Source organism: Chanodichthys erythropterus, chromosome 3, assembly GCF_024489055.1.
Source record: "Chanodichthys erythropterus isolate Z2021 chromosome 3, ASM2448905v1, whole genome shotgun sequence".
Taxonomy (NCBI): Eukaryota; Metazoa; Chordata; class Actinopteri; order Cypriniformes; family Xenocyprididae; genus Chanodichthys; species Chanodichthys erythropterus.
Genome location: NC_090223.1, coordinates 25,545,689 through 25,573,648, shown reverse-complemented (window position 1 = coordinate 25,573,648; position 27,960 = coordinate 25,545,689). Strand labels below are relative to the sequence as shown.

Sequence of the window (27,960 nt, the reverse complement as noted above, 5' to 3'; positions counted from 1 at the left end):
GAATGTTCTAAAAATGAAAGCCTGCCTGAATTTGGAATGTTTACCAAACAAATATGATTCTGAGTTAGGATATTTCTGTAATATGGCTCCAAATGTTGACAGAGGATGAATTCAATTGCCTCGATTTTCCTTTCTCAGTACAAATGAACAAACAAAGCTGGTTAAATAAAACATTTTAAGCTATTCTTTACTTTTTGAAATTGTTAGCAAATCTTTGACCTGCGAGTTGCCAATTTCGACAATGATTTAAAATACCACTTTTTTATAACATGGATGTACACAACATTCAAAAGATAGAGAGAGAGAAATAGTTTTTTATTCAGCATGGGTGCATTAAATTGTTCAAAAGTGACAGTAAAGACATTTATGTTACAGAAATGCTGTTCTTTTGAACTTTCTATTCATTACAGAATCTGGGGTGGGATGAAACATCAGTTTCCAGAGCAATATAACTTTCCACTGATAATGATAAAAAATGTTTCTTGAGAACCTGTAGGATCATGTGACACTGAAAACTGGAGTAATGATGCTGAAAATTCAGCTTTGTCATCACAGGAATAAATTACATTTTTAATATATATTCAAATAGGAAACAGTTCTTTTAAGTAAGCAATAATGTATGAGAGGCAGTGCTGTATCGTGAATACGCCCTTCAGCCGTGACTTATTCAGGATACAGCCCTAGCCTTGAGTACATTATTGCTTTTATAAAACAGTTACCACACAATACAAATATTAAAGCCAAAAATATGTATCAATGCAACTCTCATGAAGTTTCACTAAAAGCCTTCCTTCCGCCGGAAAAAAATAGTCCCTGACCATGAACAGCAACAGAAGTTACATTATTACGCCATTAGATGGCAGCAAAGACTGTCTTTATGAGTGTGTCAGTCAGTAGTGAATACTTTTACATTGAAAAAGACTGAATTGTTGTGAACAAGGAACAGTGCTGTCAGTCACGGGAAAACCCCTTAACTATTAAAAGGACAAGATAATACATCAGACATTTAAACAGATTTTATATTATGAACATAGGACTGACCTGAAGGAAAATGCTAAATCTGAATGCAGGTAATAAACTCGCTCACTCCATCCCTTTCTCACAATACTCTTCTACATAATATAGTAAGCTTTAATGAACAATATCAACTGAGGACATACAGTTTACGTTGCTAAGAGTGTTGTGTAGTGATACATAGAACCGTTGGGTGAAGCGGTCAAAGTCGTGTTTTATCATGAATAAAAAAACAGCTATTGGACAGGACAGGAACTAACCATTTTATAAGTTGTAATAATATATTGTCACAATATTACTGTTTTTACTGTAAAATTCAGTTATTTAATTATTTATCTGATCATCAAATATAGACAAACAAGTGTTTACTGTACCGGCACTATTGCACAGTCATTTTAGGTTCTATATTTACATGCCAACCTTACATCATCTGTCAAATTACTGCAAAATGTATGAGAAATTCACAACACAACATTTCTGAGTAGTCATACAGAAACATATTCATATATATAAAACATATTTATTATGTACAAAAAATTGTTACAGTCAATTGTAGATATCTACCAGCAATAAAGTCTCATTTGTGTCACAAATGCAATGTTTTCAATGTTAAAATACCTTTAGGTTTAATGTGCAGAGACCATAAAACATTTATAGTCTGAACTCCCTGAAAAGTATAAAGCACATGGGACTGTGGAGCTGTGCACTGTTCCAAACAGCCCAACAATGGCTCAACTAACGGCGTGAGTTTGTGGCAAGAACATCTGTTTGAGCACCCAATGGCAAAAGAGGAAAGTGTTCTGGAAACCTGTTTGAAAACAGTCCTGATTCCATTTGATGGAATAGTGGCACAAAACTGTACTTCAACTTTAAACAGTGCAGCTAGTTTGGAAGACTGTAAATGTGAAAATCTGTGAGATCTCTCCAACAGACACATATGGAATTTCATGAATAACGTCTTAATACTCTTTTCAGTACGATTAAAGAGTTCTTCAGTAAAAACAATCATGTTTCTGATTGTTCTATTTAAGGCACCACAGTAGAGATAAAACATCATGAGGTATGAAACAGCAGAGTTAATTCACCTCAACAGGCGGCATGAAATGTCTTTCATAGTCCGAGACACACTGCTGGTCCCACCAGTCTTCACCACTGTTATCCTCCTCTTCATCAGTGTCAACCATCTCACTGTACTCTAGCAATCTGTCCTGCTTTGAAATGTTTCCTCTGTTTGATTCCTCCACGTCTTCTAACCACATCTCCCCACCTTCATTTGTTCTGCCCAGTCCATCCCGCACCTGAAAATGTTGGTGTTTCACATCGATTAAAATCTTCTCCAGCTCAATCTCTGAGGGAGGGGGAGGTGTATCGGGATGCAGGTTCTCCACAATCTCCAGCTCAGAGATCTTCACAGTCAATTCTGACGGAGGATAGAGCCATGGCCACGTGTGCTGGAAGAAAAACAAACAACAAATATTTTAACATTTTTATATGTGTGTCTCAGTCTTTTTCATATAGCTTTATAAAACTTCATAGATTCTCACCTGAAAGTTCATATGTTTAAATGATTTACTGTTTAATGGATCTGGGATCTTCTGAGAACAGTAACGTGACCTGTACCAAGATAGCAGATATTCATTAACCACAGTGTGTCTAATTTACCAGTTAAGGGGCCTGATATAGTTCTTTTCCTATTCTTCGCTTAGGGGTGAAAAGAAGATACACTGTTTTTACACACCGGTATAACATCCTGACACAACCTATGCTGCTAAGAGCGCCGTTTAAATGAATATGTAAATATGTGTTGCATGCTTTTCTCTCAATATCAAAATAAACAACAAAATGACAGCAATGAGAAAACACTTGTTGAAGGGATAGTTCACCCAAAAATGAAAATTAGCCCATTATATACTCATTATATACTTAAATATATCTCCGATTGTGTTCGTCTGAAAGAAGATAGTCATATACACCTAGGATGGCTTGAGGGTGAGTAAATCATGGAACAATTTTCATTTTTCGGTGAACTATCCCTTTAAGAAAGCATCTGATCATAGTGGTGTAGGTATGTTTGCATGAACTCTGCAATTCGGCACTCCAGTAAAGTCAAGTCATGTTTATTTATATAGCACTTTATACAATAGATAGCTGCTTTACAGTATTAAACATAAAAAAATGTGTCAGAGTCTCTTTCATAGCAACTTCAATTTCTACTGTAAAGCAAAGAAGGCGGAGCCACAAAGCGTGCATGGAGTAAATTATCTCTTTTTACATTTTCACAAAACTGTATGCAAGACAATAAACGTGCATACAATGCCAATGCTAAATAATAGAGTGATATAATGGAAAGCAGAGGATAATTTTTTATCTGATAATTGAATGCAATTGATTGGAATGTATGATGGAATTATAATGAAAGGTAATACTCACAATAGGAAGATAAATGTTAAAACGAACATCAATGGTATGAATACAGCCAACAGTGCTGAGGTAACAAAACCTAGGAGATGAGATGACTGATTTACTACCCGAAGCTGAATTTTTGAACTACACACTGTATGCAAAAAGGACCTCTTAGTATTTTGGATGACGGAAGGAAGGAAGAAACAGCTTGTTTTGCTCATTCTTACGGTTTTCATTAGTGGTGGAAAAAGTGGTGATGCTCCTCTTGCCTTCACCAGCAGCGCTCACAGCGCTCACCCAGGCCTGGTACTGTTGGGACGGCTGCAGGTCTGACAGCTGCATGCTGGTCTTGTCAGTGCTTATGTTAGACCCTGTTAAACAGGCCAGAGGACAGAGATATACTCTACTGTTAAAGTCTGGGACTGGCAAGAATCTCTTCTGCTCACCAAGGCTGCATAGATTCGGTTCAAAATACAGTAATGTTAAGTATTATTACAATTTAAAATAACTCTTTCCTATTGTTATACATATTAAAATACAAATTATTCCTGTGATGCAATACTGTATTTTCAGCATCATTACTCCAGTCTTCAGTGTCACATGATCCTTCAGAAATCATTCTAATATGATGATTTACTGCTCAAGAAACATTTATTATTATTATCAATGTTGAAAACAGTTGTGCTGCTTCATATTTTTGTGGATACAGGATAACGAAAGAAATAAGTACATTTCTAAAGCCCAGGACACACCAAGCCAATGTCAAAGAACTAGTGGCGATGAAAGCTGACTGTGTTGTCATCTCTCGTCAGCTGCATCTCGGCCAAAAAGCTGTGCTTGAACACACCAAAAGGACTAAAAAGTAACTGTCAACTAGCATGTGTTTCTAAGAAAATAACTGTCTATATCAGCAGGAATCAATAGTCTATTTTCGTCATTCAAAAAGGGAAACCAAAACTAGGACTGCAGATATACAAACTGTACACAAAGAGAAAGCTCACTTACCATTTTGAATATCAATCATGCGGATCACTTTCTTCATTGCAGTCAGCTCATGAATTATGAAAATATTTGAATGCTCAGGTAAGATGTAAAAATCATAACAGCCTTCTGGCTTTACTTCTTTGCTTGCTTTTATTACTTTCGATCGCTAAGCTGAACAGCCAATCAGAGTTCTCTCTCACCAACAGCACAGATTAAACATGCTGAATCAGGCAACAAAAAAACAAAAAAAAAGAAAGAGTCTGACTAGAGCCAATAACTAAGACCATCAACGCTGACAATGTTAAACGGCTGACCGTCAGCTTAGTGTGTCCAGTCCTTAAGACTCACATTAAGGTTGAGATAATGGGTTACCTGTCTCATCGATGCCCACCAAGTAATGCAGGATGAAACCTTTGCTCTCATGCACAGGGATGGGGCTCCACGTCAGAATGACAGAAGAGTGAGAGGTGATCTTCACATGAAATTGTGGGACTTCAGGAGGAACTGGACAGGGAGATGAAGAGATGATACCAGTATGAGGGCTAGATGACTAGAAAATCTGAGTACAGGATCTTGCATTTACTAACCAAGTACTTTGTACCCTAAAACGGCCACAACTAGCTCAAAGTAAGAACATGTTTAACGAATGAAATGCATTACACTTTTTTGCAATCAATCTAAGTGAATGGTAAAGATGCACCTAGGGTTGTCAAAAGTGCCGACAAGTCGGTACTCAAATTACCACACCAGCATTTCCTCCTAGCATTTTGAGGGGATTCTTAAACACCTCTGATTGGCCATTGTGTTCATGTGCTCAACAGATATGTCTGTGATTGGCTACAATGATCAACACTTCAAACAAATGTAAATAGACATATTTAATGTTGGTAACGTAACATTTTTAAAATTTCAGTAAGGGATGCCATACTTCCTTGAAGTGTGTATGCAATCGCTGACTTGAGGAAAGTGCTGTGGTTGGTGAAGACGGCAAACAGCGACACATTATATGCGGTGTAGTTCCTGAAGTCACCTGTGGATGGAGACAAACGCAAAATTACTGTCAGGGTCTGAAGAAATAACAGCTTTCTCTCTTTTTCACACAATCACAAGCACATAGACATAGGCACATGCACACCTATGTTTCACTAAATTGCGATTTTTTGGCCCTCACAAACATAGCTAAACCTGTACACACATACTCATAAACCCACCTGTGATTGTAACAGAACTCTGGGTTCTGTTCGCTCTGACCCAGTTCAGGCACGGATGGTAAGGTACTACAGACACGTACTGTACCACATACTCCAGGATACTCTCAGAGAACTGTGGGTGCACATGCCATGAGACCTGCAGTGTCTGATTCTCACCTATCACACTCAGATTCACCTCAGGTGCCGTCTGTCCTGCAGGGCATAAATATGATATAAATACAATTATACACTCCCATTCAAAAATTTGGGATTGGTAAAATTTTAAGTTTTAGCTTTTTTGTTGTTGTTTAAAGAAGTCTCTTAAGCTCAGCAAAGCTGAATTTATTTTATCAAATACGGAAAAAAAAACTGTAAAATTGTGAAATATTATTGCAATTTAAAATAACTTTTTCCTATTTTAATGTTTTAAAATATTTTTTTTTTCTGTGACGTCAAAGCTGAATTTTCAGTATCATTACTCCAGTCTTCATTGTCACATGATCCTTCAGAAATCATTCTAATTATTGATGCTCAAGAAACATTTCCTATTATTATCAATGTTGAAAACAGTTGTGCTGCCTCATATTTTTGTGGATACAGCATTCTTTGTTAAATAAAAAGTAAAAAAAAAAAAAAAAAAAACAGCATTTATTTGAATCGGATATCTTATAAATATTATAATTGTCTTTACTGTCACATTTGATCAATTAAATGCATCCTTCCTGAAAAAAAGTGTTTCTTTCAAAAACAACTTACTAAGCCCAAACATTTGAAAGGTAGTGTAGGTGTATATTGCATTATTTTATACAAATTTAAATATAATTAAAAATATGTATATAGTTGACAAAATGAGAGATAATGGCAAATGACTAATAATTCAAATTAAATATCAAATATAAACTTCAAATATAAAACATAACTTCTAATCAAAATTTTGTACTGACATACCCCTCACAGGAAACGGCATGAATGTTGGGTCGGACGTGCCCATTGAGGTGTTGGCAGACACAAAAACTCCCATAACACCCATCTTGAGAGTGAACTGTCTGAGGTGCATGCAGTTCTGCTCGTGGTGATGCTGACTTCCTGTGTCTCTCCGTTGCCTGGTAACCTGCTTGATCTCAGTGCCATTTTTAAGCTTCAGAGTCACAATATAGCTGCTAATTTCCCCTCTAGCCTGAGACAGGGGCATTTCCTATGAGACAGTAAATAACGTCAGACAGTCAAATATTTACAGCTCATTCATGATATGATGAATCATGACTGAGCCACTGTTCAAGAACCAGTTAAAATGAAGTATTATGGGAGTATAACCTACTTTCCAATAGATGTTACAGGGAGAGTTGTCAGAATTAGGGGCACAATCACTCCAAACATCCAGCTTTCCAACCGGTGCTGAAACGACAGAATATTCATCATGGATTATCTTATGTATTAGATTTAGAATGGAATACTAGCATCTGTGCAGTATGTACTGTATACCATTAAAAAACCTCAAAAACAATTCAAACACTAGTATGCAGTATGCGATATTGTATGCATGACCTAATAGTATGCATGACCTTATTTCACACACACACACACACACACACACACACACACACACACACACACACACACACACACACACATACATACATACATACATACATACATACATACATACATATATATATATATCTCACCATAGCAAGATACAAGCAACCATCTTAACATAGACGTGAGAACGGAACAGGATAAACAGAAAATGAGAGCTCTGTATCTTTTTTTAATACATACTACACACACAAATCAATAATCAATAAATAAATCAATAAGAACAGTTTTTTGCACACTAAATCGGCATTACTACAATGATTTTAAGCTTAATCATGACAGGAATAAATTACATTTTAATATATATTCAAATAGAAAACAGTAATTGTAATAATATTTCACAATATCAGTGTTTTTACTGTATTTTGATCAAATAAATGCATCCTTTGTAACCACAAACTTTTGAACAGTAGTAAGGAGTGAAAATGGATATCATGGAGGTCGCTTTTGTTTAAAAGTGAATTGTGGGGGTATTTGGTACTCTTAAAAAGAGACTGACAACTGTATTCTGCTGCTGTGTGAATCTGAATCAAGATCATCCTTAATAAAACAGTAAATTAACAATAAATGAGTGCATCAATGTCCTAAATGAATGCATTGAGGTGTCTTTCTCTGACCTGCAGGGGGCGTTCTGAGTGAATACACTGAACTCCATTCACTCATGACTTTCTCTTCATATCCACAGTGGCAGCGAACACGAAAACTATATTGTGTGAATGGCTGGGAATCCTCCAACGGAAACGTGGACTGGAAATCATCCTCCTGCACAATAAAAATGTAACAATTTAACTAGAACAAAAATTATTAAAGGAATAGTTTCACCAAAAATTTACATTCCGTCACCATTTATTCACTTTCATAGTGTTCTTGTGTTCATAGTGAACTAAATCTTACAACTAGTATTGACAAATCCCTGACACGATAAAAATGATTCAGTTATTGGTAACACTTTCATTACAGTATTAGTAGTCTATCTACTTAAGATCTGCTAACACTTTATTTTTATGCTCCCAACAGACATTCTACTGACAATAAGTAACTTTGCAACTACAATGTTAACTATTAATCCGAACACCAACAGTCTACTAATACTCTAGTGAGAGTGTGTTGACATGCAGATTCAACTACATTGAATTTAACACTTGACCCATTAACACAAACACTTATTATTTTACTCTATTTCTGTTATTTGTTTTTTTTTTTCTGTTATTTATAAAAAAAAAAAACTTGCTAGGTGTACTGTGCTAGACTAGTCACAGCGCTTCGATCCTATTGTTGGTTTGATTGCTTCTATTGTTCTCCTCATTTGTAAGTCGCTTTAAATAAAATCGTCTGCTAAATGAATAAATGGAAATTAATGAGAGTTAGTTGACAGGTAGTTGCAAAGTAACTTATAGTCAGTAAATTAAAGAGGACTATTGAAATAAAGTGTAACCCAATTATCTTTGATTGTATCCTTACGGTCAAATACAAGAATACATTTACATTAAAGAAGCAAACAAAGTGAAAAATGTAACTAGTTGACACAAAACACAAAGCAGTAGTGTTTCTCCTAATCCAATATGGATTCTTAAAACCCAAAGATCCATCTTTTAAACTACATCTTCATCCAAAAATAAAAATTCTGTCATTAATTACTCACCCTCTCCAATCTTTCTGATGAAATCTGAAAGCTTTCTGTCCCTGCATTGACAGTCTGTGACACTACGCTTCAAAAAGTTCATAAAGAGATCGTAAAACTAATTTTTAGTCCAAATTTTCTGGACTCAATCACTTTTTATGAGGAACAGATTTAATTTAGGCTTTTACTCACATATAAACATGAACAGCCAACATAAACAAAAGCTCAACTGAACCTACTTGGACACACAAGAACAAACCTCTTCCGGAAGCTCAAAGGTGCTGCGTAACACAAGAATGAACCTCATTGGTTCTCAAACTTCAAGCAAACATGCTTGAGCTTCCATTTACCACAAGTGATTTGCGAGTTGATGAGTGTTTACCTGTGAATATAAGCCTAAATTCAATCTGTTCATCGTATAAAGCGATCGAGTCTATTCAGAAAAGTGGACTAAACCACTCAATTCATACGGATTAGTTTTATGATCTCTTTTGAAGCATCAAACAGGTACAGTACTTGCGTAGCCGTCAATGGAAAGACAGACATCTCTCAGATTTAATAAAAAATATCTTAATTTGTGTTACAAAAATGAACGAAAATCTTACAGGTTTGGACCACATGAGGGCGAGTAATTTATGACAGAATTTTCATTTTTTTGGTGAACTACCCCTTTAAGCTTTACTTTTTTTAGCACACCTGTGATCCTGCAGATGAATGGATTTTCTTCTGAACTAACTCATGATGGAAACTCAATTTACAAAAACACTTGAACACATGAATGAAAATGCCAGAGCTGCACCCATGAAGCCACAGTGACACCAAGCTTAGAGGAAAATGCTGAAATATTCTTAGCTGAATCAGAATCGAATAAGGATTTTGTGAATCAGAGCTGAATCAACTGAAATTGGATTGAATCAACTGCTTTCTCTCACCTGAATCCAGTCCAGTGGGTGATGGGTGGTGTGTGCACTGTACTGCACTTGACAACTCTTGTCTAAGGGTCCCACAGACTCACAGTGCATGTTCCAGTCGATCACCAGCGGCATGAAGGTGTGGGTAATATTGTTGGGGGGTTCTGGACGAACTAGAAAAAAACAGAGAAAAGATTTAAAGCTAGAACTAAGCATTTAAAATAGTTACTTTTCTAAATGATGAAACTTAATTTTTAGCTGTAAATCTCATTAACATGAGCTACACTACCATTTAAAAGTTTGGGCTTTGGTAAGATTGAAACAAGGCTGCATTTATGACTACATTTACACTAACCCGGATACATTTGAAAGCAAATCTTTTTCTATACGCCTTACGTCCACACTAAGACAATGTTTTTTGTACTGTGAAAACAGCTTTCTGAAGACACTCTCCATTTCATGTTGTAGTGTGAACGGAGGTATTTGAAAACAATGACATGTTTAGTCATGTGACACATATTGTACTGATATTAATTTTCATATGATTGTGTTGTTACTTTGTACAATCTTCATTCTTCATATTACAAACCTGCAAAGATAGAAGACAGAAAATAACACGAGGGAAACCGTTTCCATATATGGAATGGCGATTGAATAGGACCTGGACACACTAGAAGTGGTGAGAGATTTTGCTAATCATGACTGATTGTGTCAGAAGAATAGCCTGAGAACTTTATTTACTGTCTGGTCCATCTGTATCATTTCAGTGAGCTTTTATCACAAACTAGAGGTCTGCATTCCCGCGGTCGGTAACTATAGTGCACCTTAGGCGGGAGCAGACGGTCTGACAATAACCCGGTCGTTCCCGAGATGCTTTGACATCAGTGTCATTCTATTCTTGCGTGGATGTTAAAAAAAGATTTCATTTTGCAGTATAGCTAGTAAGCCAACAGTTTTCGTTTTTATGTATTTTTGGCTTAGCCTATAGTTTTGAAGGACATGCTGTAGGCTATTTAATTTAGCCTACAACATTTTTTTGATAGCACCATAAGACAAATAACAAATAAAAATCTTGTATATGCTATGCAACATTTTATATTTGTTATCCCCAATCACTCTCTTTCTTTAGGGGAAGTTTAAACGCGGGATTCTGGAAACCGTTGGGTCGGGAAGAAAATTTAGGCAGGAAAGGGAGCGTGTGGAATAGAATCTACAAAAAAAACAGTCCCGCGCAGACCTCTATCACTTTAAAGTACAGTACAGTAAAACTACAGTAATATTATAAAATATTATTACACTTTAAAATAACTTTTAATCCTATGATGGCAAAGCATCATTACTCCAGTCTTCAGTGTCACATGATCCTTCAGAAATCATTCTAATATTCTGATTTGCTGCTCAAGAAACATTTATTATTATCATTAATGATGAAAATGGTTGTGCTGAGTTCTTACTGGCCCCAAACCTTTGAATAGTAGTGTATATCTAGAGAGAAGAGATAGACTTGGAGGTGGTGGGCCCTTTTTTCTACATTTATTAATAATAATCTTCAGAATTGTGTGTATACTGGCTACTTTGCAGTGCTTCAAAATGCAGCCAATAAATTGCAGGCACATGGTTCTAAGAAAATGAGCGATGATTTACAATAGAGTAAACATGACTTACAGATATGGCCTGTGTTGAAGACAGACTCTTCAGATTCTGCAGATCCCAGCACGTTTTTGGCAGTGACCCATGCTGTAATGTCAGTGATTTTCGAATACTTATCCCGGGTTATGACGGCATTCTCTTTATCACTCTCCTTTGAGTAAACATCCCTGAATATAAAACACAAAAAAAGTTTAAAGTTAATCTTTTATATATTTGAAGTTTAAATTTGATATTTTGAATCATTAGTCATTTGCAACTGTCCCAAATTTTGTTAAAGTTCTTCTTAAAAATGCAAAAGTTTCGACTACTTATTAGTAAGTAAACACTGCCACACCCATAAACGTTTTGCCAGTGAAGAGTGTAAATGGTTGGAATCATCAGCTCATTGGATTTAGTCCAGGAGCAGAGTATGTCTTCAAAATCTTCCAAATCTCCAATAGTACAAATAGGGGGAGACGGGGGAGATGGTGGATCTGTAAAAGATGGAAAACTATTCTTGAGGACAGTCAACAAATAAAGTAAAAGTGACAACTATAATAGCCAACACAAAGATATACAAGAGCACAATTATTTTATAGACTGAGAAAACAGGAAGTCATGTGGGGATATCTGCAAAACTAAGCCATCAGGGTGTCGCACACTTCCCCTCCTTGTCTAATTTTGGACAACATACATGCATTTCTGAAAGAATTTTCCAGATTTAAAACAAATTAAGCTCTGGTACCAAATAAAATAATTTAGAGTTACACATTCGGCTGATGTTTTTATCCAAAACTACTTTAAAGGTATACATTCATGCATTCCCTGGGAATTGAACTCATGCTCTACTGGCTGAGCTGTTGCAACACCACATTTAGTAAGGCACTTACAATGGGAAGTCTATGGGGCAAGGCATCCAAGAGAGCTTAAACAGAGATACGCATCTTGTATTTTTGTTAAACTGCTTATACTAATTCTTCTATTCATTAATGTGTGTTATTTGAGCTGTAAAGTTCTGTTCTAGACAGAAAATGGCTTATAATCCTGTTTATAATTATATAGTTTTAGTAAACAATTCCCTTCTTGTGTGTGTGTGTGTGTGTCATGTAAACATAGACACTTATACGTAAAACGTATGAAACCCAGAACATTCCCGAAAGGTCATTAGAGACAAATGATCAATTATGTGATACTCACAGCCTCCTCTTACTGTAACATTGCACGTATCCGTCATATTTCCATTGCACATGCATCTAATATGCCCTGTATGTTTTGCTGCGATAAAGAAGCTGAAGGTTTCTTTGGTACTGACACATGTGCTGGGTAACAGATGTCTGTGCCCCGGTGTGATAACATAAATCTGGCAGAGATCACAACTGTTTGCACTCGTGTGGCACACAACAGACACATTGCGGTCCACATGAAGAGCTTGATTCCACCAGCAGTTTACATCCACTTCAAATGAAGCTGAATAATAATAATAATTAAAAAAAAAGACAAAGAGAACAAGTTGGGTCAAAGATGCAGAACTTAGTTCCATAAAAACATGCAAACAATGTTTAACATACATTAATAATAATGTATTGTGAAAGCTGATAAAACAAAAGCTCTACAGGTAAAGTTGCCTTAAACGTATTTGGACATTTAATGAATAAATGTTACTGGAATAGATGCAAATGAAGTGGCAGCTGCTAGAACTTCAATTTTCTAAGGTATTTTGCTATTAGTACTGTTGTTAAGTTGGCTTGAAAAAGCCAACTTACTTATCCGCTATATAAACATATTATTATTATTCTTCTGACCAAAAATTTGAACAGTATCTCCTCGTAGAGCTTTAAAGCTACAACCACCAAACTCTGCTCAGACCTTCAGTCTGTTCGGACTTGGGTTGCTATATCTTTTGAAACTGATTCGACTTACGGTTCTCCTAAAAATGCTGATCAAAACTCGGAAAAACTCCCATAGACTTGCATTGAAAATCTGAACATGCCATCAAACCTGCTGTCACAAATTCAAATCTAAACAAACTGAAGCCCATTAGACTCAATGAAGCTTCCATTCTATGTACAATATTACTGAGCCATTCAAACTCAAACTAACTAACTTTCTATCTAACTAACTATCTACTGTATCAATGTAACTTACTATCTATCTAACCTACTAACTATCTAACTTACTATCTATCTATCTACACACACACACTATCTAGCTTTTAAACTACCAAACTAAAACTTAAACTATTTCAAATTTCAAGCTTTTAAAACTCCAAACTTAAAGTTTGTCAATGAACTTTACTCAACTAGATTAAAATGTGTGCTTATGTATAAAGATTCTATATATGAAGACTTCAGATGCAAAACCTCTAAGTGCAGTCTGAAATGTTCTTATTAAATGAGCATTCATTAGTTTTTTTTTAATTTTTTTTACGAATATGCATACCAGTCCTTATGATAGAATGAAATATTCCAAGCAAAACAGTTTTGCTCACCTTGAGAGCATATCCACATGTAAAGTGGAATAAGAAAATGCAACTTTACATTCCGCCGTGCCATCGCTCACGGCATTCGTGCACGCAAAAAGCCCAGTATGACGCAAAGTCCTGTTAACAGAGTAATTGCACGTTCACGGAAAGTCCGCGATCAGACATGTGTTTGTTTCGCTCTGAAGTGACATCTCTGACCAGCATGGAGCACATTAAAGTTCCTCTGTCGTCAATTAAACATATTAACGTCCCTCTCAACATCCTGGAACGAGCATTTTCTTATCCCTGTGATATTGTTCCCTTATATTTTTACAGCTAAAGTATTCCGTTGCAGTCACTGTGCTCAACTTTCTTCAAATGCAAGCTCGAGCTTGCTTTACAAGTAAACACACAGAGCCGCCCAAGCTTAAAGAAGACCCCGCCCATACGCCGCGTACGCACGGCCTGTTGACCAATCAGATCAAGGGTAATAATTCTCAGCACGTTCCTTCCTTCCTTCTTTCAGTGAAATGAACTTATGCTCAGCAAAAACGAAAACCTCTTGTTTAGTTTCTGAGACCACGCCCCAAACTGAACTTACATTGTATAAAATTGTGTATCAGGTAACCTAAAAATGTGCTTCACATGATAACTTATAAATGAACTGGTTTTCATTCAAGTCAAAAATATTATTTAGTAAGAATGGATCCACATTACACTGGGTCAGACTCCAACAATGAACAACATTTTTAAGTCAGATGCAGAAAAAGCTCTTTAAGGTAGGACCTTTACTACACTTTACTTATTTTACTGAGCAGATTTGCAAAATTTGATGATAACACTTTATTTTACACGTTACTACATGTAATTACTATAGTAATAACAGTAAATTATGCATACTTGCAAGTAACTAACCCTAAACCAAACCCCAACCCTAAGTGTCTCTATAGTAAGTACATGTAGTTAATTAATAGTACTCAGTACTTATTTGAGTAATTACAATGTAACTACAGCACTGTGAAATAAAGTGTAACCAGTTGATTGGTCAATTAATTATTAGTCATAATTCCCATATCCTGTAAATGTGGTCTTTAGGAAATTGTCCTTTGTAACCGGATTTTTAGCTTCCCCTTTTGCATAGAGTTGACAATAAACTGCCTAAAGATACACAGTGGCGTCCAAAAGTCTACGACTAGTGAAAGCACTCCTCTGTTGTATTTTATTCCCCCTAATTTAATACATTTTATTACAAATTTTGTTATTAGAATAATATTTTTTTTAGCATTTCATCTCTGATATTATCCTGATCATCCACATTATCCAACATGATTTCAGAATGTTCCAAAGACCATCGACAGTTAAAATTTTATTAAATATCTGTATTTTTACATATATTTGAATCCTTAAACTTGTTTCCAACTTTATAGAACTGAAAGCTTGCAATGCAAACACACTGTGCATTTGTTCATATTTCAGCACAAACTGATTCATTAACAATTAATGCAAATAATCATCTTTATTCAAGATTGAAACATATCCTGGGTAAAGATTAAAAACTGAACACACTGAATGGAATACAAAAATTAACTTATAACATTATAACATCTAGCAATGTAAAATCACTATTTAAATTGCAACATGAGAGCTCAATGCAAACAATTTAGGTTCCTCAAGCACAATGAACAGAGACAGAAACATTGAAAAGACACACACACACATATTCACTCATGCCATAGAGAAGGTTAGTCTTAGCAAAGGGAGCTGATTTCTCCTTTGCTGCAGCCCCACTTGCAGCAGGCGTTGGACAGTCCCACCACCACATCGCGGCCCTTTCTGTCAACGGTGCGCAGCGCTTCAAGCACCTCCTCTGAAATGAGAGCACGTGCAGGCCTGCTGAACACGCCACCTTCCTGTTCATCTTGTGCCAGTGATGGAAGATTTGAGTCAGATGCATGCTGGGAGGATGTTGCAGCACCGGCGTACAGCACAGAGGTATCTGCAGCATTATTGTCATACGTGTTGAATAAGTCCAGTATTTCATCTGTGGAACATAAGAGATGCTGATTAATGTAATAGTTTTAAAACAAAAGAAACACTATTATTCATGTATGTACAAGTCAGAAGTTTGAATGCATTTTGAAGAATCTCAATGAGACTTTTTTTGATGGTAAGTTGGTAGAAAAGAAGTCTCTTATGCTTAAAAATTACAGTGAAAACAGTAATATTGTGAAATATTATTACAATTTTGTACAGTTTTGTATTTGACTATATTTTGAAATGTTATTTATTCTTGTGATGTCAAAGCTGTATTTTTTAGCATCCAGTCTTCAGTGTCACATGATCCTTCAGAAATCATTCTGATATGAGGATTTGATGCTCAAGAAACATTTCTTCTTATTATTATTATCAATATTGAAAACAGTTGTGCTGCTTAATATTTTTTTCAGGATTCTTCGATGAATAAAAAAGTTCAAAAGAACAGCATTTATTTAAAATAGAAATCTTTTTTTAACATTATAAATGTCTTTACGTCACATTTGGTCAATGTAATGCATCCTTGCGGAATAATAAATTTCTATCTTTCAAAAAATTGTACTGACCCCAAACTTTTGAATGGTTGAGTACATAATTCCCATACTTCTATTTATATTATTTTCATAATTTTGATTATTCTGCTATTGTAAAACATAGTAAAAATAACTAATAAGTAGGTATATCAAAATGTTTGACTGGTAGTGTATTTGTAATATTGTTTTAAGACTCCTGTTCTGTTTTTAATACTAACCTGTGTTTGTTAAGGAGCGTTTCCATCGAGAGCCTCCACAGGTGAAGATGACTGCACGGATGAACTCCCGGCCACATAATTTCACTCCATATGAGGGGCCGTCCAGTGCCTTTACTCCAGCCAGCAGCAGACACACTGCGAGCGCTGTGGTTTTCCACATCATGCTGAGAGCAGATATTCACTGATGGCAGCGGTTGATGTTCAGAAGCTGGGTTCCTGCTGTGTTCCCTTGGGTTTGGAATCAGATGCTTGTTTGATGATTTTTCCCGAGTATCTGTTCTTGCTTATAAAGAGGCGAGGGGCACCCCCCCCACCACCCCCAGGAGTCAGTTAGGAGTCACAGATAACCCAGTACGATAAAGTCAGAGACCTTTCTGGAAACAAAAGCAAGAACAGGAAAGGTGATTGTGTAATTATAAAGGTTGCAAAGGCGTACTGTGATGTGAAACACTCTTCCTCCATTTAAATTAATGAATCATGTTTGCAATACGACTCATGTCAAGTTATTGCTGCGTGCAGTTGTGGGTAAATTACTTGCAAATTGTAGTCCATTACTGATTACAAATTTCATGATGGAAATTTTAGTTAGTAATGTAATCTTTTTGATTACACATATGTGACCCTGGACCACAAAGCAGTCATAAGTCACATGGGTATATTTGTAGCAATAGCCAACAATACATTGTATGGGTCAAAATGATCAATTTTTCTTTTATGCCAAAAATCATTAGGATATATTAAGTAAAGATCATGTTCCATGAAGATATTTTGTAATTTTCATACCATTAACATATAAAAATGTATTGTTGTGTGGATATGCATTGCTAAGGACTTAATTTGGACAACCTTAAAGGCGATTTTCTTAATATTTTGCACCCTAAGATTCCAGATATTCAAATAGTTGTGTCTCGGCCAAATATTGCCCTATCCTAACAAACCATATATCAAAGGAAAGCTTATTTATTCAGATTTATTCAAACATTGACCCTTGAGACTGTTTTTGTGGTCAGGGTCACATTTGTTAAAGAATCCTGGGAAAAATTTATTATGGTTCCCACAAAAATAGTAAGCAGCAAATTTTTTTTTTTTTTTATACATTGGTGATAATAAGAATAAAATAATAATTACATATACTTATAATATTAAAGGGATAGTTCACCCAAAAATGAAAATTTGATGTTTATCTGCTTACCCCCAGTGCATCCAAGATGTAGGTGACTTTTTTTCTTCAGTCGAACGCAAATTATGATTTTTAACTGCAACCGCTGCCGTCTGTCAGTCAAATAATAGCAGTAGATGGGAACTTCAACTATAACAGTAAATAAAAGTTGCTTAGACAAATCAAAATTAAAACCTGCGGCTCGTGACGACACATTAATGTCCTAAGACACGAAACGATCGGTTTGTGCGCGAAACCGAACATTATTTATATAATTTTTACCTCTAATACACCACTATGTCCAACTCCGTTCAGCTTCCTGTTAGTGAGGTCAAAAAACGCGTTGTGGTGACGGAAGTGATGTCTCGCCCATATACTTCAATGAGCGCGAGACATCACTTCCGTTGTCAGAGCGCGATCAGACCTCACTAGCCGGAAGCTGAACGAAGTTGGACATAGTGGTGTATTAGAGGTAAAAAATTATATAAATACTGTTCGGTTTCTCACAAACCGATCGTTTCGTGTCTTAGGACATCAATGTGCCGTCACGAGCCGCAGGGTTTAATTTGGATTTGTCTATGGAAATTTTTTCGACTCTTATTGTTCAAGTTCCCAATCACTGCTATTATTTGACTGACAGACGGCAGCGGTTGCAGTTAAAAATCATAATTTGCGTTCGACTGAAGAAAAAAAGTCATTGACCATTATGACTGGTTTTGTGGACCAGGGTCACATTTTAGGTAATGTAATCTGACTACTATTTGATTACTTTTAGATTACTTTTGACCTAACTTGTGTATCGCATATAGATTGAATAAGATTATTACATAAAAATACAAAGAAAAAGAAGATATAGTACATTCTACCACATGACGTGCGTTAGGAGTTTGCGAGTTGGTGAAAATCTTAAATAAATAAATCATAAAAATGTACATAATCTTTAAAAAAACACAATAAAAACACACTTACTAAGAAAATATATATTTTATTTGTTTACCTGCATGTCAATGTAAAAAGAAATGCAAAATAGGGAAAATTAACAATTTGTGTTTATAATATGTAATCATGCAATCCTTAAAAAAGTCATTTTAATCTGAACATTTTAAAATGAATATAATCTAATTACAAGTATTTAATTTTGTAAACTGATTACGTAATCCAGATTACATATAATCAGTTATACTACCCAGCACTGTGTGTATGTAACAGTTTTTGGTCTTTAAGACGTCTATATCAGTTTTTCCATTTAATTTATTGCAGTACATTTTTTTTAATTTACATTTTTATGCATTTGACAGACACTTTAATCCAAAATGACGTATATAGCATTCAAGACACACATTTGATCAGTTTGTGCACAACTGCACCTGTTTTATCATCCACTAGGTAAAAACTGCAAGTCTGATCACTTACGAAAGTAACAACACACCTCTCAAAAATTTGTCCTGATTTCACCCGAACGCTTGATTTACCTTCTTTGCACTACTATGCATAATTTATGTTTCCTTTTTTTCAGAAGGTGTGATGACTCTGAGGTTAAAGGTTAAGAGACAAAGAGATGTAGCGAGCATGGCATTTTCAAAGTGTGATAACACAGTCCATTGCACATGGTAATCTTTGTAAACACACGGACAAAGGTCGCCAATATCCAAAATGACAACAGAATAATGAATTTTTAATGAATGCGACGATAACAATGACAACAGCGTGACATTTCGAGAGACATTAACCATAATGTTTGACGTTTACATCCTTGCCTGCAAGGATGGCGGCCATGGACTTGGTTTTTGGTTTTTGGTTTATACAACTATTTAAATATAGCATGTATTATTTTAATTCTTATATTGTAGAATATGTTCTTATGGTAAATACAGCATAATATAGTATGTCTCAATTCACAACTATAATCATATGAAAAGCCTTCACATGTGTGTGTTAAGGTTGCAGAATACAGGAGAGTACAAGGCCTTATGCATTTGTTGCTAAGTTTGCTGAGAAATGTGTTTACATGTATGGGAAATTCTATTCCAAGCTGAAGAATGTAAAAGGACCTTTCCAAGAATATCTATAGAATGTATGGCAAAGGGCATTTGCCTGGATATATAATGCCAGGGGCCACTTGCATGAACTTAGTCACTATATTAAGACTGTCTTAAGAACTAGTTTGACCAACTTGCAGTTAACCAGACTTTAAAAATTTAGGACCACTCTTCAAGGAAATCATTAGTGTCTTAACTTTTAAGACTAGTCTAAGTGGTTTATGCAAAAGCAGAAATCTGGAGCTTTGTTGTACAATAAAGTAATAAAACTTTGAGAAGTGATTTTTTTCACATAAAATAGAAACCACAAAAATATCAAAGCATGAAATTTAAAGTACATCATGTTCATGTTCATGTACGTTTTTCCCCCCCAGATCTATTAAATTGTTCAAAATATATGCAATTCATACAAAAAATTACTTGAATACAATTCCTTAATTAAAAGTAATTAAATAATAATTAAATATCTTTATATAAATAATTAAATTAAAAAAGTAAAAATGTATAGGTGATGTATTTTTATTATCACATATTTTAAGGCATGTTTTGTTCAGGTCAAATGCAGTAAAAGTGTTTAATTTAATTTTTTTTTGGTGTTGTTATTGTTATCAAAGTTATATATTATATGAGTGTTTGTTAACAGCTCGTATACAACGTAGATTCAGATCAGCTTTCTTTTTTTTTTGCGCTGTAATAGTGAACGTAATCGAATCAACGCGACTGATTTCAGATCAGCTCATAAAAAGCGTGATGCGCGAATGATTGACACGCTTCAGACGAACCAGGTGCTGTATGTCGCGTTGGCTCCCTAATTCCACAAATAAGAAGACGCGGCGTTATAGTTATTGTACTTGGACCAATCAGAGCGAAGGAAGGGGGCGGGAACACAGCGAGTGGGTAGCAACAGTTGCCTGGGTGAGGACGAAGCGCCATAGCCACGGTAGTCGTGGTGACAAGAACCCAGCAACGAGAATCAACAACAACAACAACCCGATTCATTGAAAAAAGCATTAAATCAAAAGTACCGCTGGAAAAGTCGCTCGGAATAAGAGGTGATTCCGTTTTTTATATTTCATATGAAGTCACACTATGTTGAAAACAGAAGCAGGTGCGAGGATGATGATATTCTTAGCGTCTATCGATGTCCAGTAATCATTATTGGTGGCAGGGATTGCTGAGCGATCGAGTCGCGCGCTAGACAGACGCGTCTCACAAACGCTAGACATGACCAACAGCCTCACCAAAAGCTGCTCGTTGTTATGACGATATACTAGATAGGTTGTACAAAATGGCGGGTGTTGTTTGCAATAATACGTGAGTCTCTATACACATTGCTGGATAGCCACCCATCCATAGCATTCGGCTAGCGTTGCTATGGAGCCAGGTGTTATAAACGCTGTTGGCATAGTTACACCGACGAGCACGCTGACAAACCTGCAGTTATTGCTGGATAAACCGGAGACCCTCCTGTTCTTAACCTTACTGACCACTGGATGATTATTGGATATGAAACCATGTGTGATAATGTGGCGAAATAACATTCCGTGCATTGTAAATAATATGCAAATGTCTTCATGCAAACCAGGACATTTGGTTGCGCAGATACTGTTGGCACGTAAAGAAAATGTAATTATTTTCTGCATTATATATGAAATATTTCTGCATTACTTCGTGTTTACTTTGTGATTATAGTAAATATGTTTTATTTATTGACACTTCTATTGATTTTAATTATTATTATGGGTTGCATATGCGTATATTGCAGAAGAACAGACTGGCATGTTCTTATTGATGATATCAATACTTGTTAATTTTTGTAAATTTCATTTTTATTTTATTACAATACATATTTATTACGTGTCATTATTATAATAGTATATTTTTGTTTATGTAGAGCCTTTCATGAACCAAGTGTGATGCATAACAAAACAAAATTCATAAGAATACAAAGGAAACCAGATGTATACAGGTTTGATTTGAGGATTATTGCATAATTGTATGGCGAATTTGAGAAATTAAAGTAACAGTGATGAAGCAGATGACATTTAAAGAGATATGCGTGACAAATTCTGGAAACTTTAAGGTTTTACTAACAATGAGTTTGTAGTTTTAAAGATCAAAGACCAAAGATGGTTATTTTTATTGTAGAAATACACTTTATTTTCAATTATATTTTCATTTTTTAGTTTCCAAGTCCCACTTTGTGTTCTTGACAATGCTGTGTGCCCTCATTCATTTGCAAGCTGTGATCAGGTTACTGGTAATAAGACACCAAAGGCTCTGCCCAACCTTCCCTCCTCTTCTTTTTGCTGGCCCAACAATGGTTGTAGTCTTTAGGGCTTTCTTGTAACCGCGTGGTTGTGCCAAGGTGGTATTTAGTGAAAGTGATTAGTGATAATGATAAAATGCCAACCAACTTTAATACTGTTGTTATCAACGGCAAGCATTGCTATTAATATTGGTCAGCCTTTAACATCAGTGTATAACTCATCCTGCACTATTGGCAGTTTTTACCTTGTGAATGGATGAAATTTTACACAACTGCATTTAAATGTAATTTTCTATTATGTTGTGTTTATTACACAGCTCTCTGAAATGCTTGATTCTGATTGGTCAGTCACAATGTTCCAAGGTCAATAGAGTGCATTAGTTCCCTCCCCCCTTTCAGCAGCACTGGTTCTGGGAGTATTTTTCTCCCATTCTTTCCCATCCCATTTTTTCCATTGGGATTTTAAAATAGTCTTCATTAAAGTGTCATAAGACATGAACCAAGCCAATCAGCTACGAGGTGAATCACAACATTACAAGTTGTGATACAAAATCGGACAAAAAGACAAAAGGTACAAGACCGTGTACTTAGACTACAAAGAACTACAATCCCATAAAGCTTTGCGGAAAGCATAATCAAGTTAAAAACGATGGAGAAATGTATAACTCATTTATGAACGTTGATTATATGTATAAAAACAATACAATAATAAGATTTTAAGTTTATTAAAAGTTAGTGATTGGGCGGAGCTAAAGAGCTATTTTGGCATTTGTTGCTGTTTTCGACTCTGATTGGTGTAATGCTACATTCATGCTATGTCGGAAATACTGTTGTCTCAAGTTGACAACACGTGGCTTTTATTCAGAGCTGTTCACGTCCTTAGACTGGGAATCATGCGTTTCTATGGTACCACAATCAAGCCTAGATCTGCAGCAGTAAGGTGTTTCAGTGGTCACGTGGTACAAGTAGGAGCTCTCAAACAATTCCCATCTTACAAGCTGTAATTACGAGATCTAAGAGGACGTGAACGCTTTTTACAAGTTGAAATCACGTAATTGCGTAATTATGACATGGTTTGAACGCACCTTAATTTTCTGTACGCTATCATGGTTAATGTAGTTTTTCATGAGGAATTCCACTCTTAAATGATTATTTTAAAAAATAATCTGAAATAATGCTGACTAACGGAAAGAAGCAAACCATGGGTTAACAACCTCATAGCTCATGGTAGGTCTGTCTTTAAGGGATTATAAGTTATCATTCAAAATCAGTTTCCTTGTGGAGAAAATAAATGGAGTTCAACTTTTTTAAATAATCGTGTTGAAAAACTACATTACCCATGATGCTGTACAGAAAATTCCACCAATCTGAGAATCGCCATGAGCAAATTGCACCTAAAGAGCTCCTTAGCTCCGCCCCCTCCCATGAAACACATTGAATGACGTGTCGGTCTTTCTATGCTCTCAAAATACTCAAATATGTGTGTGTGTATATATATATATATATATATATATATATATATATATATATATATATATATATTATATATAATATATTATTGCAATGAACTTAAAATATATTGTTTCTATAGATATAATCAACAATAATCTTGAATGAATAATATTTATGGAGTATATTTCTCTATCTTTGATTCTTCCATCTCCAACATAATCTCATTGATTATGTTGTTTGCAATGCTTCATGGGATTGTAGTTCTTTTTAGTTTGTTAAGAACACAGTCTTTTACCTTTTTGTCTTTTTTTCTGATTTTCAAATACTTCATGGAAAAAACTTGCGGGCACTAATGCACTCTGTTAATCCCCTGATAATGACCGGCTTCAATAGCAACACTGTATAATGACCACTTATCCGGTTATTTGAGGCTGGCATGTATTACATGTCTCTTATTACACATGATGTATATTATCCATTACATATTATCATGTGAGCCTGTAATTCATTCCCCCTTTTATTGCACTCAGGAACCCAATGGCAACTCCAGCTTATGTGAGAGAGCTGCAGCAGACCTCGCAGCCTCAGGGAGGAGGTGTGACTCCAACATCAGGGCAGGCTGCCACCGTCACGGCAGCTCCCCAACAATTCCTGGCTGAACTTCAGACTACAGGGGCCACACCTTCAGCGGCCCCGTCCACTGGCCAGACCACGCCCCCTCCTTCACAAGCACAGAAGAGCCAGGCAATCGTCCAGGCACCACCTGCACAAGCCCCGCCCACTCAGACTCAATATGTCACAGCTGAGATTCAGAGCTCACCTACACAGTCCAGCAATGCTCAGAATACACCTCAGTACATTGTTGTCACAGTTACAGGTAAACAATCTAAGAATGAATGACATGAGATAAACAAAATATGTGAGAATGTTTTTTTAAAAGATGCTTATAATGGGATATCATTTTGGTAATAGATGTGTTCTTCCATCAGATATGATATTTATGAAGACACAATATCTATTTTTTTACTATTTTTGCTTTTGGCTAGGCATATTTAGTGAGGAGGCATTTTTTTATGTTTAGATTTGCATATATAAATTTTGTCTATTTAATTACTACACCATATAACCATTATACACAAAGAAATATTTAAGTCAAGTGATTTTTTGCAAAATAATACCAGAGATGTTGGGCCTGTCCAAATACCCACACTTGCGGTTTAGGCCACTTGAGAGAGTATACGTGCAACAGGAAGTAAGTGCGCAAGACTGTTCCAGTTCTTGAAAACTGGTAATGCACGATAAACCCACACTATCTCGAATACTGCCTTAGAGCTTTTCGAAGCTAAGCGTATTGCATCATCTTCAGGACCTCATGTGCCCCCAAAATCGCAAGATGTCAAGGAAAACATTCCACTGTAATTAGATATTACATACAATTTGGTAGTAAAAAAAAAAAAATAAAGCTTTGCACATTTTATTGGTGTAAAGAGGACTATTTGTATTTTGTACAACTTTTGCAACTGCTTCACTTAATTAGAAGCAATTACTAAATTGTGTCATCATAGGGACTACTGAACAGACATTCAGAAGTTTATTTTAAAATGCAAAGTATTGAAAATCATAATAAAGCTCTGTAAACACTTGAATTTGTACAACACTGTAAGTGTGCCCCATTGGTTAATCAAAAGTTGAACTCACATGGTCTTCATACCCACTTGAACACTTGGCCAATAGACAAGTAGACAAATGGTTAAGTGGAAGGACCGCAAGTGTGGGTATTTGGACAGGCTCGTTGACTGAAGGTTGACAGAATGACATAGACAATTGATGTTGGAGTCTTCTTATTTTGAATCATATTATGATTTTTGGGTCACGGATTGGATCATTTTTCATATCAGCAAGAAATAAATAAATAATTGGGGGAAGGGGGGTCAGTAAAAAATAAGAACAAATACACTAATTACAAGCACAGATACATACAATATAACAGAGTTACAAATAAAGTAAGGTCTAACTGTAGTATTCAGATACAAAAATGTAATAATAAGGTCTAAATGTAAAATAACACTATAGTGTTCACTGTATAAATTAGAAATAGATTAATCTTTGTTAAAGCTGTTCTGCTTTTTGAATAACATTAAAGGGTTAGTTCACCCAAAAATGAAAATTCTGTCATTAATTACTCACCCTCATGTCGTTCTACAACCGTAAGACCTTCGTTCATCTTCAGAACACAAATTAAGATATTTTTGATGAAATCTGAGAGGTACATGACTCATCCATAGACAACAATATAATCAACACTTTCAGAAAATGTTGATTATACCAGGAAGGTACTAAAGACATGACTACTGTGGTTCAACCTTAATTAATAATGTTTGTGCACAAAAACATTATCAACAATATCTTCTGTCATTCTCCTATGCTGTTTACTTTCAGCGCTTCCGGGTTCTACATCAGAATGCGCACAAAATGTATTCTTGTTGATTCAAAACATTAAGGTCGAACCACTGCAGTCACATGGACTATTTTAACAATGTCTTTGCTACCTTTCTGGCCCTTGAAATTTGTTAATGCTGCTGCATATAGCATAAAAATATAAAGCTCTCGGATTTCATTAAAAATACCTTAATTTGTGTTCCAAAGATGAACGATGGGTTTTGAAAGAGGGTGAGTGATTAATGACAGAATTTTCATTTTTGGGTGAGCTAACCGTTTAATATCATTCCTGTATCTCAAATATAGCATGTCATGAACTTAATAAAATGTGTACCAAGTTGCTTTGTGTTAAAGCATCTGTCAAATGCATAAATGTATGTTATGTTATTTTAAAATGAATGTACTTGATTATTTTTCTCAATTGTTCCCCTCCTATCCTTAGCAGTTTTCTCTTTTCTTCTTTTCCTGTAGAGGGTTCTCTTCATTCCAGTGACTCTGTGTCAGATTCTAGTCCTCCTGCTGCTGTAGTCCAGACTGGAGTTCCTACGCAGGTGGTGCAGCAGGTTCAGACCGCACAACAGGTAACACAAACCTCAAACACCAGCCCTGTGCATCCAAATACACAGTAAAGCCACCCACACCACCACTCACCTCAACAAGCACAACTTTGGAGTGCACTGCAATGGCTTCAAGTGTTAAATCAACAACAGCAACAAAAAATTAATGCAACAGCATCAATTGTTTTGAGTTATGACAACTTTGAGTGAATTTACGTTCCACCGATAAGCTACATTGAGTTAGTGGAACTTAATAATTTGTAGCATAAACACAAATTATTAAGTTGATTACTCAAAAAAATTAAGTTGCTCCAACTACCAGTTGCAGCCCTGGAATCAATTAATCTATTTTAGTTCAAATCAACAGCTATCATAGCACATGCTAATACAACTTATTTAATATACATTAACAAGTAAGATATTATCATAATGGTAACCACAAAAACTTCAACATTACAGAAACTCTTTTGAATGTCAAACATAACAGCATTAAACACTAACAAGTCTTTCCTTTCACTAAAAACGCATAAAATAACACTTAATTTCAACATTGTTGCTGCGTCCCAATTCGCATACTATGCATCCTAAATAGTATTCGAAAAAAGAATTAATATGTCCCAAATCGTAGTATGTTGAAATGAGTATTCCAAAGATACCCGGATGGTGTACTTTTTCTGGTTAGAATTCGAAGTGCACACTTCTAACGGCTAATATTGCCCATAACACATTGCGCTGTGGACGAGGATTCGATTAGAACTACAAATACGAATAAAAAGTGTTTAAAAACTACAAACATGACGGACGTGCGAGGTACGACGGTTAAGATAAAGTGGCTTGAATGATTAATAAGCAGTGTCTAACCTGACAAAAAGATATTTATTAAATGTTATCCACATTATATTTCATCTGCAACAGCATTGTGAACTTTTATAACGATGTGTTTGGTCATTAACTTTTAAATGCATCATTATGCAAAGATGAGGAGAGTTCTCTGCATGAAAGACCCATGACTGGCAGATCAACGTGCGACTACATTTCTCTCCGAAACAGTAGGAAAATAAATTTAATTAAATGTGGAGGATTTTAACTGTGACATGATGATTGACACGGTAGTTTAAACAGTTACAGGTTGAGTAACTAAGCAACAGAACGTCCGTTAAAGACGCAGTTATGACGAGGTAGTATGTCCCAAAACTTGCATACTCTTCTACTACACACTCAAAAGTATGTACTTTTTCTTTACAAAAAGAGTACATACTTTTAGGACGTAGTATAAGTAGGCGAATTGGGACGCAGCATTATTCTTCTTATCCAGTCCTATGCAAAGCATGCTGGGAACTAGGGCTGACCGATATATCGCATGCGATTTGTCAGGCGCATTTCATCAGTAAAGCCGATTCCCTGATTACCGCTAAATCTCCATCACCTGCTTTCAAATGGAGCGGCATTTA

General features: G+C 35.7%; 3 protein-coding genes across 10 annotated transcripts in view; 1 reads left to right on the top strand and 2 right to left on the bottom strand.

Moving 5' to 3' along the window:
* Window positions 1-300: 300 nt before the first annotated feature.
* On the bottom strand, window positions 301-14,207 carry il12rb2l (interleukin 12 receptor, beta 2a, like). Of its 2 annotated transcripts, XM_067381496.1 has the most exons (15): window positions 13,837-14,207; window positions 12,546-12,815; window positions 11,704-11,842; window positions 11,385-11,536; window positions 9,741-9,892; window positions 7,805-7,949; window positions 6,910-6,986; window positions 6,540-6,786; window positions 5,613-5,804; window positions 5,330-5,431; window positions 4,774-4,905; window positions 3,645-3,788; window positions 3,445-3,514; window positions 2,559-2,628; window positions 301-2,465 (listed from the first exon to the last, which is right to left on the bottom strand). In XM_067381496.1, exons 1-15 carry the CDS (start codon window positions 13,898-13,900, stop codon window positions 2,091-2,093), a joined length of 2,331 nt encoding a protein of 776 aa, XP_067237597.1. In that variant the 5' UTR covers window positions 13,901-14,207; the 3' UTR covers window positions 301-2,090. The 2 variants fall into 2 exon arrangements, with proteins under 2 accessions (XP_067237597.1, XP_067237598.1); XM_067381497.1 differs by lacking the exon at window positions 12,546-12,815.
* A 969-nt stretch (window positions 14,208-15,176) lies between these two features.
* On the bottom strand, window positions 15,177-16,924 carry rln3a (relaxin 3a). The gene is made up of 2 exons (XM_067381495.1): window positions 16,595-16,924; window positions 15,177-15,850 (listed from the first exon to the last, which is right to left on the bottom strand). Exons 1-2 carry the CDS (start codon window positions 16,755-16,757, stop codon window positions 15,558-15,560), a joined length of 456 nt encoding a protein of 151 aa, XP_067237596.1. The 5' UTR covers window positions 16,758-16,924; the 3' UTR covers window positions 15,177-15,557.
* rfx1a (regulatory factor X, 1a (influences HLA class II expression)) overlaps window positions 16,914-27,960 on the top strand; it is a 36,112-nt gene continuing 25,065 nt past the window's right edge. For 2 of the 7 annotated variants that reach the window (XM_067381491.1, XM_067381490.1), the window contains exons 1-3: window positions 18,369-19,363; window positions 24,044-24,390; window positions 26,424-26,533. In XM_067381491.1, the coding sequence (XP_067237592.1) occupies window positions 19,278-19,363; window positions 24,044-24,390; window positions 26,424-26,533 (543 nt within the window). In that variant the 5' untranslated portion in view covers window positions 18,369-19,277. Of the gene's footprint in view, window positions 16,996-18,368; window positions 19,364-19,390; window positions 20,845-20,910; window positions 21,419-24,043; window positions 24,391-26,423; window positions 26,534-27,960 lie in introns of those variants that run through there. The other 5 variants (XM_067381489.1, XM_067381488.1, XM_067381493.1 and 2 more) reach the window with 5 other exon arrangements.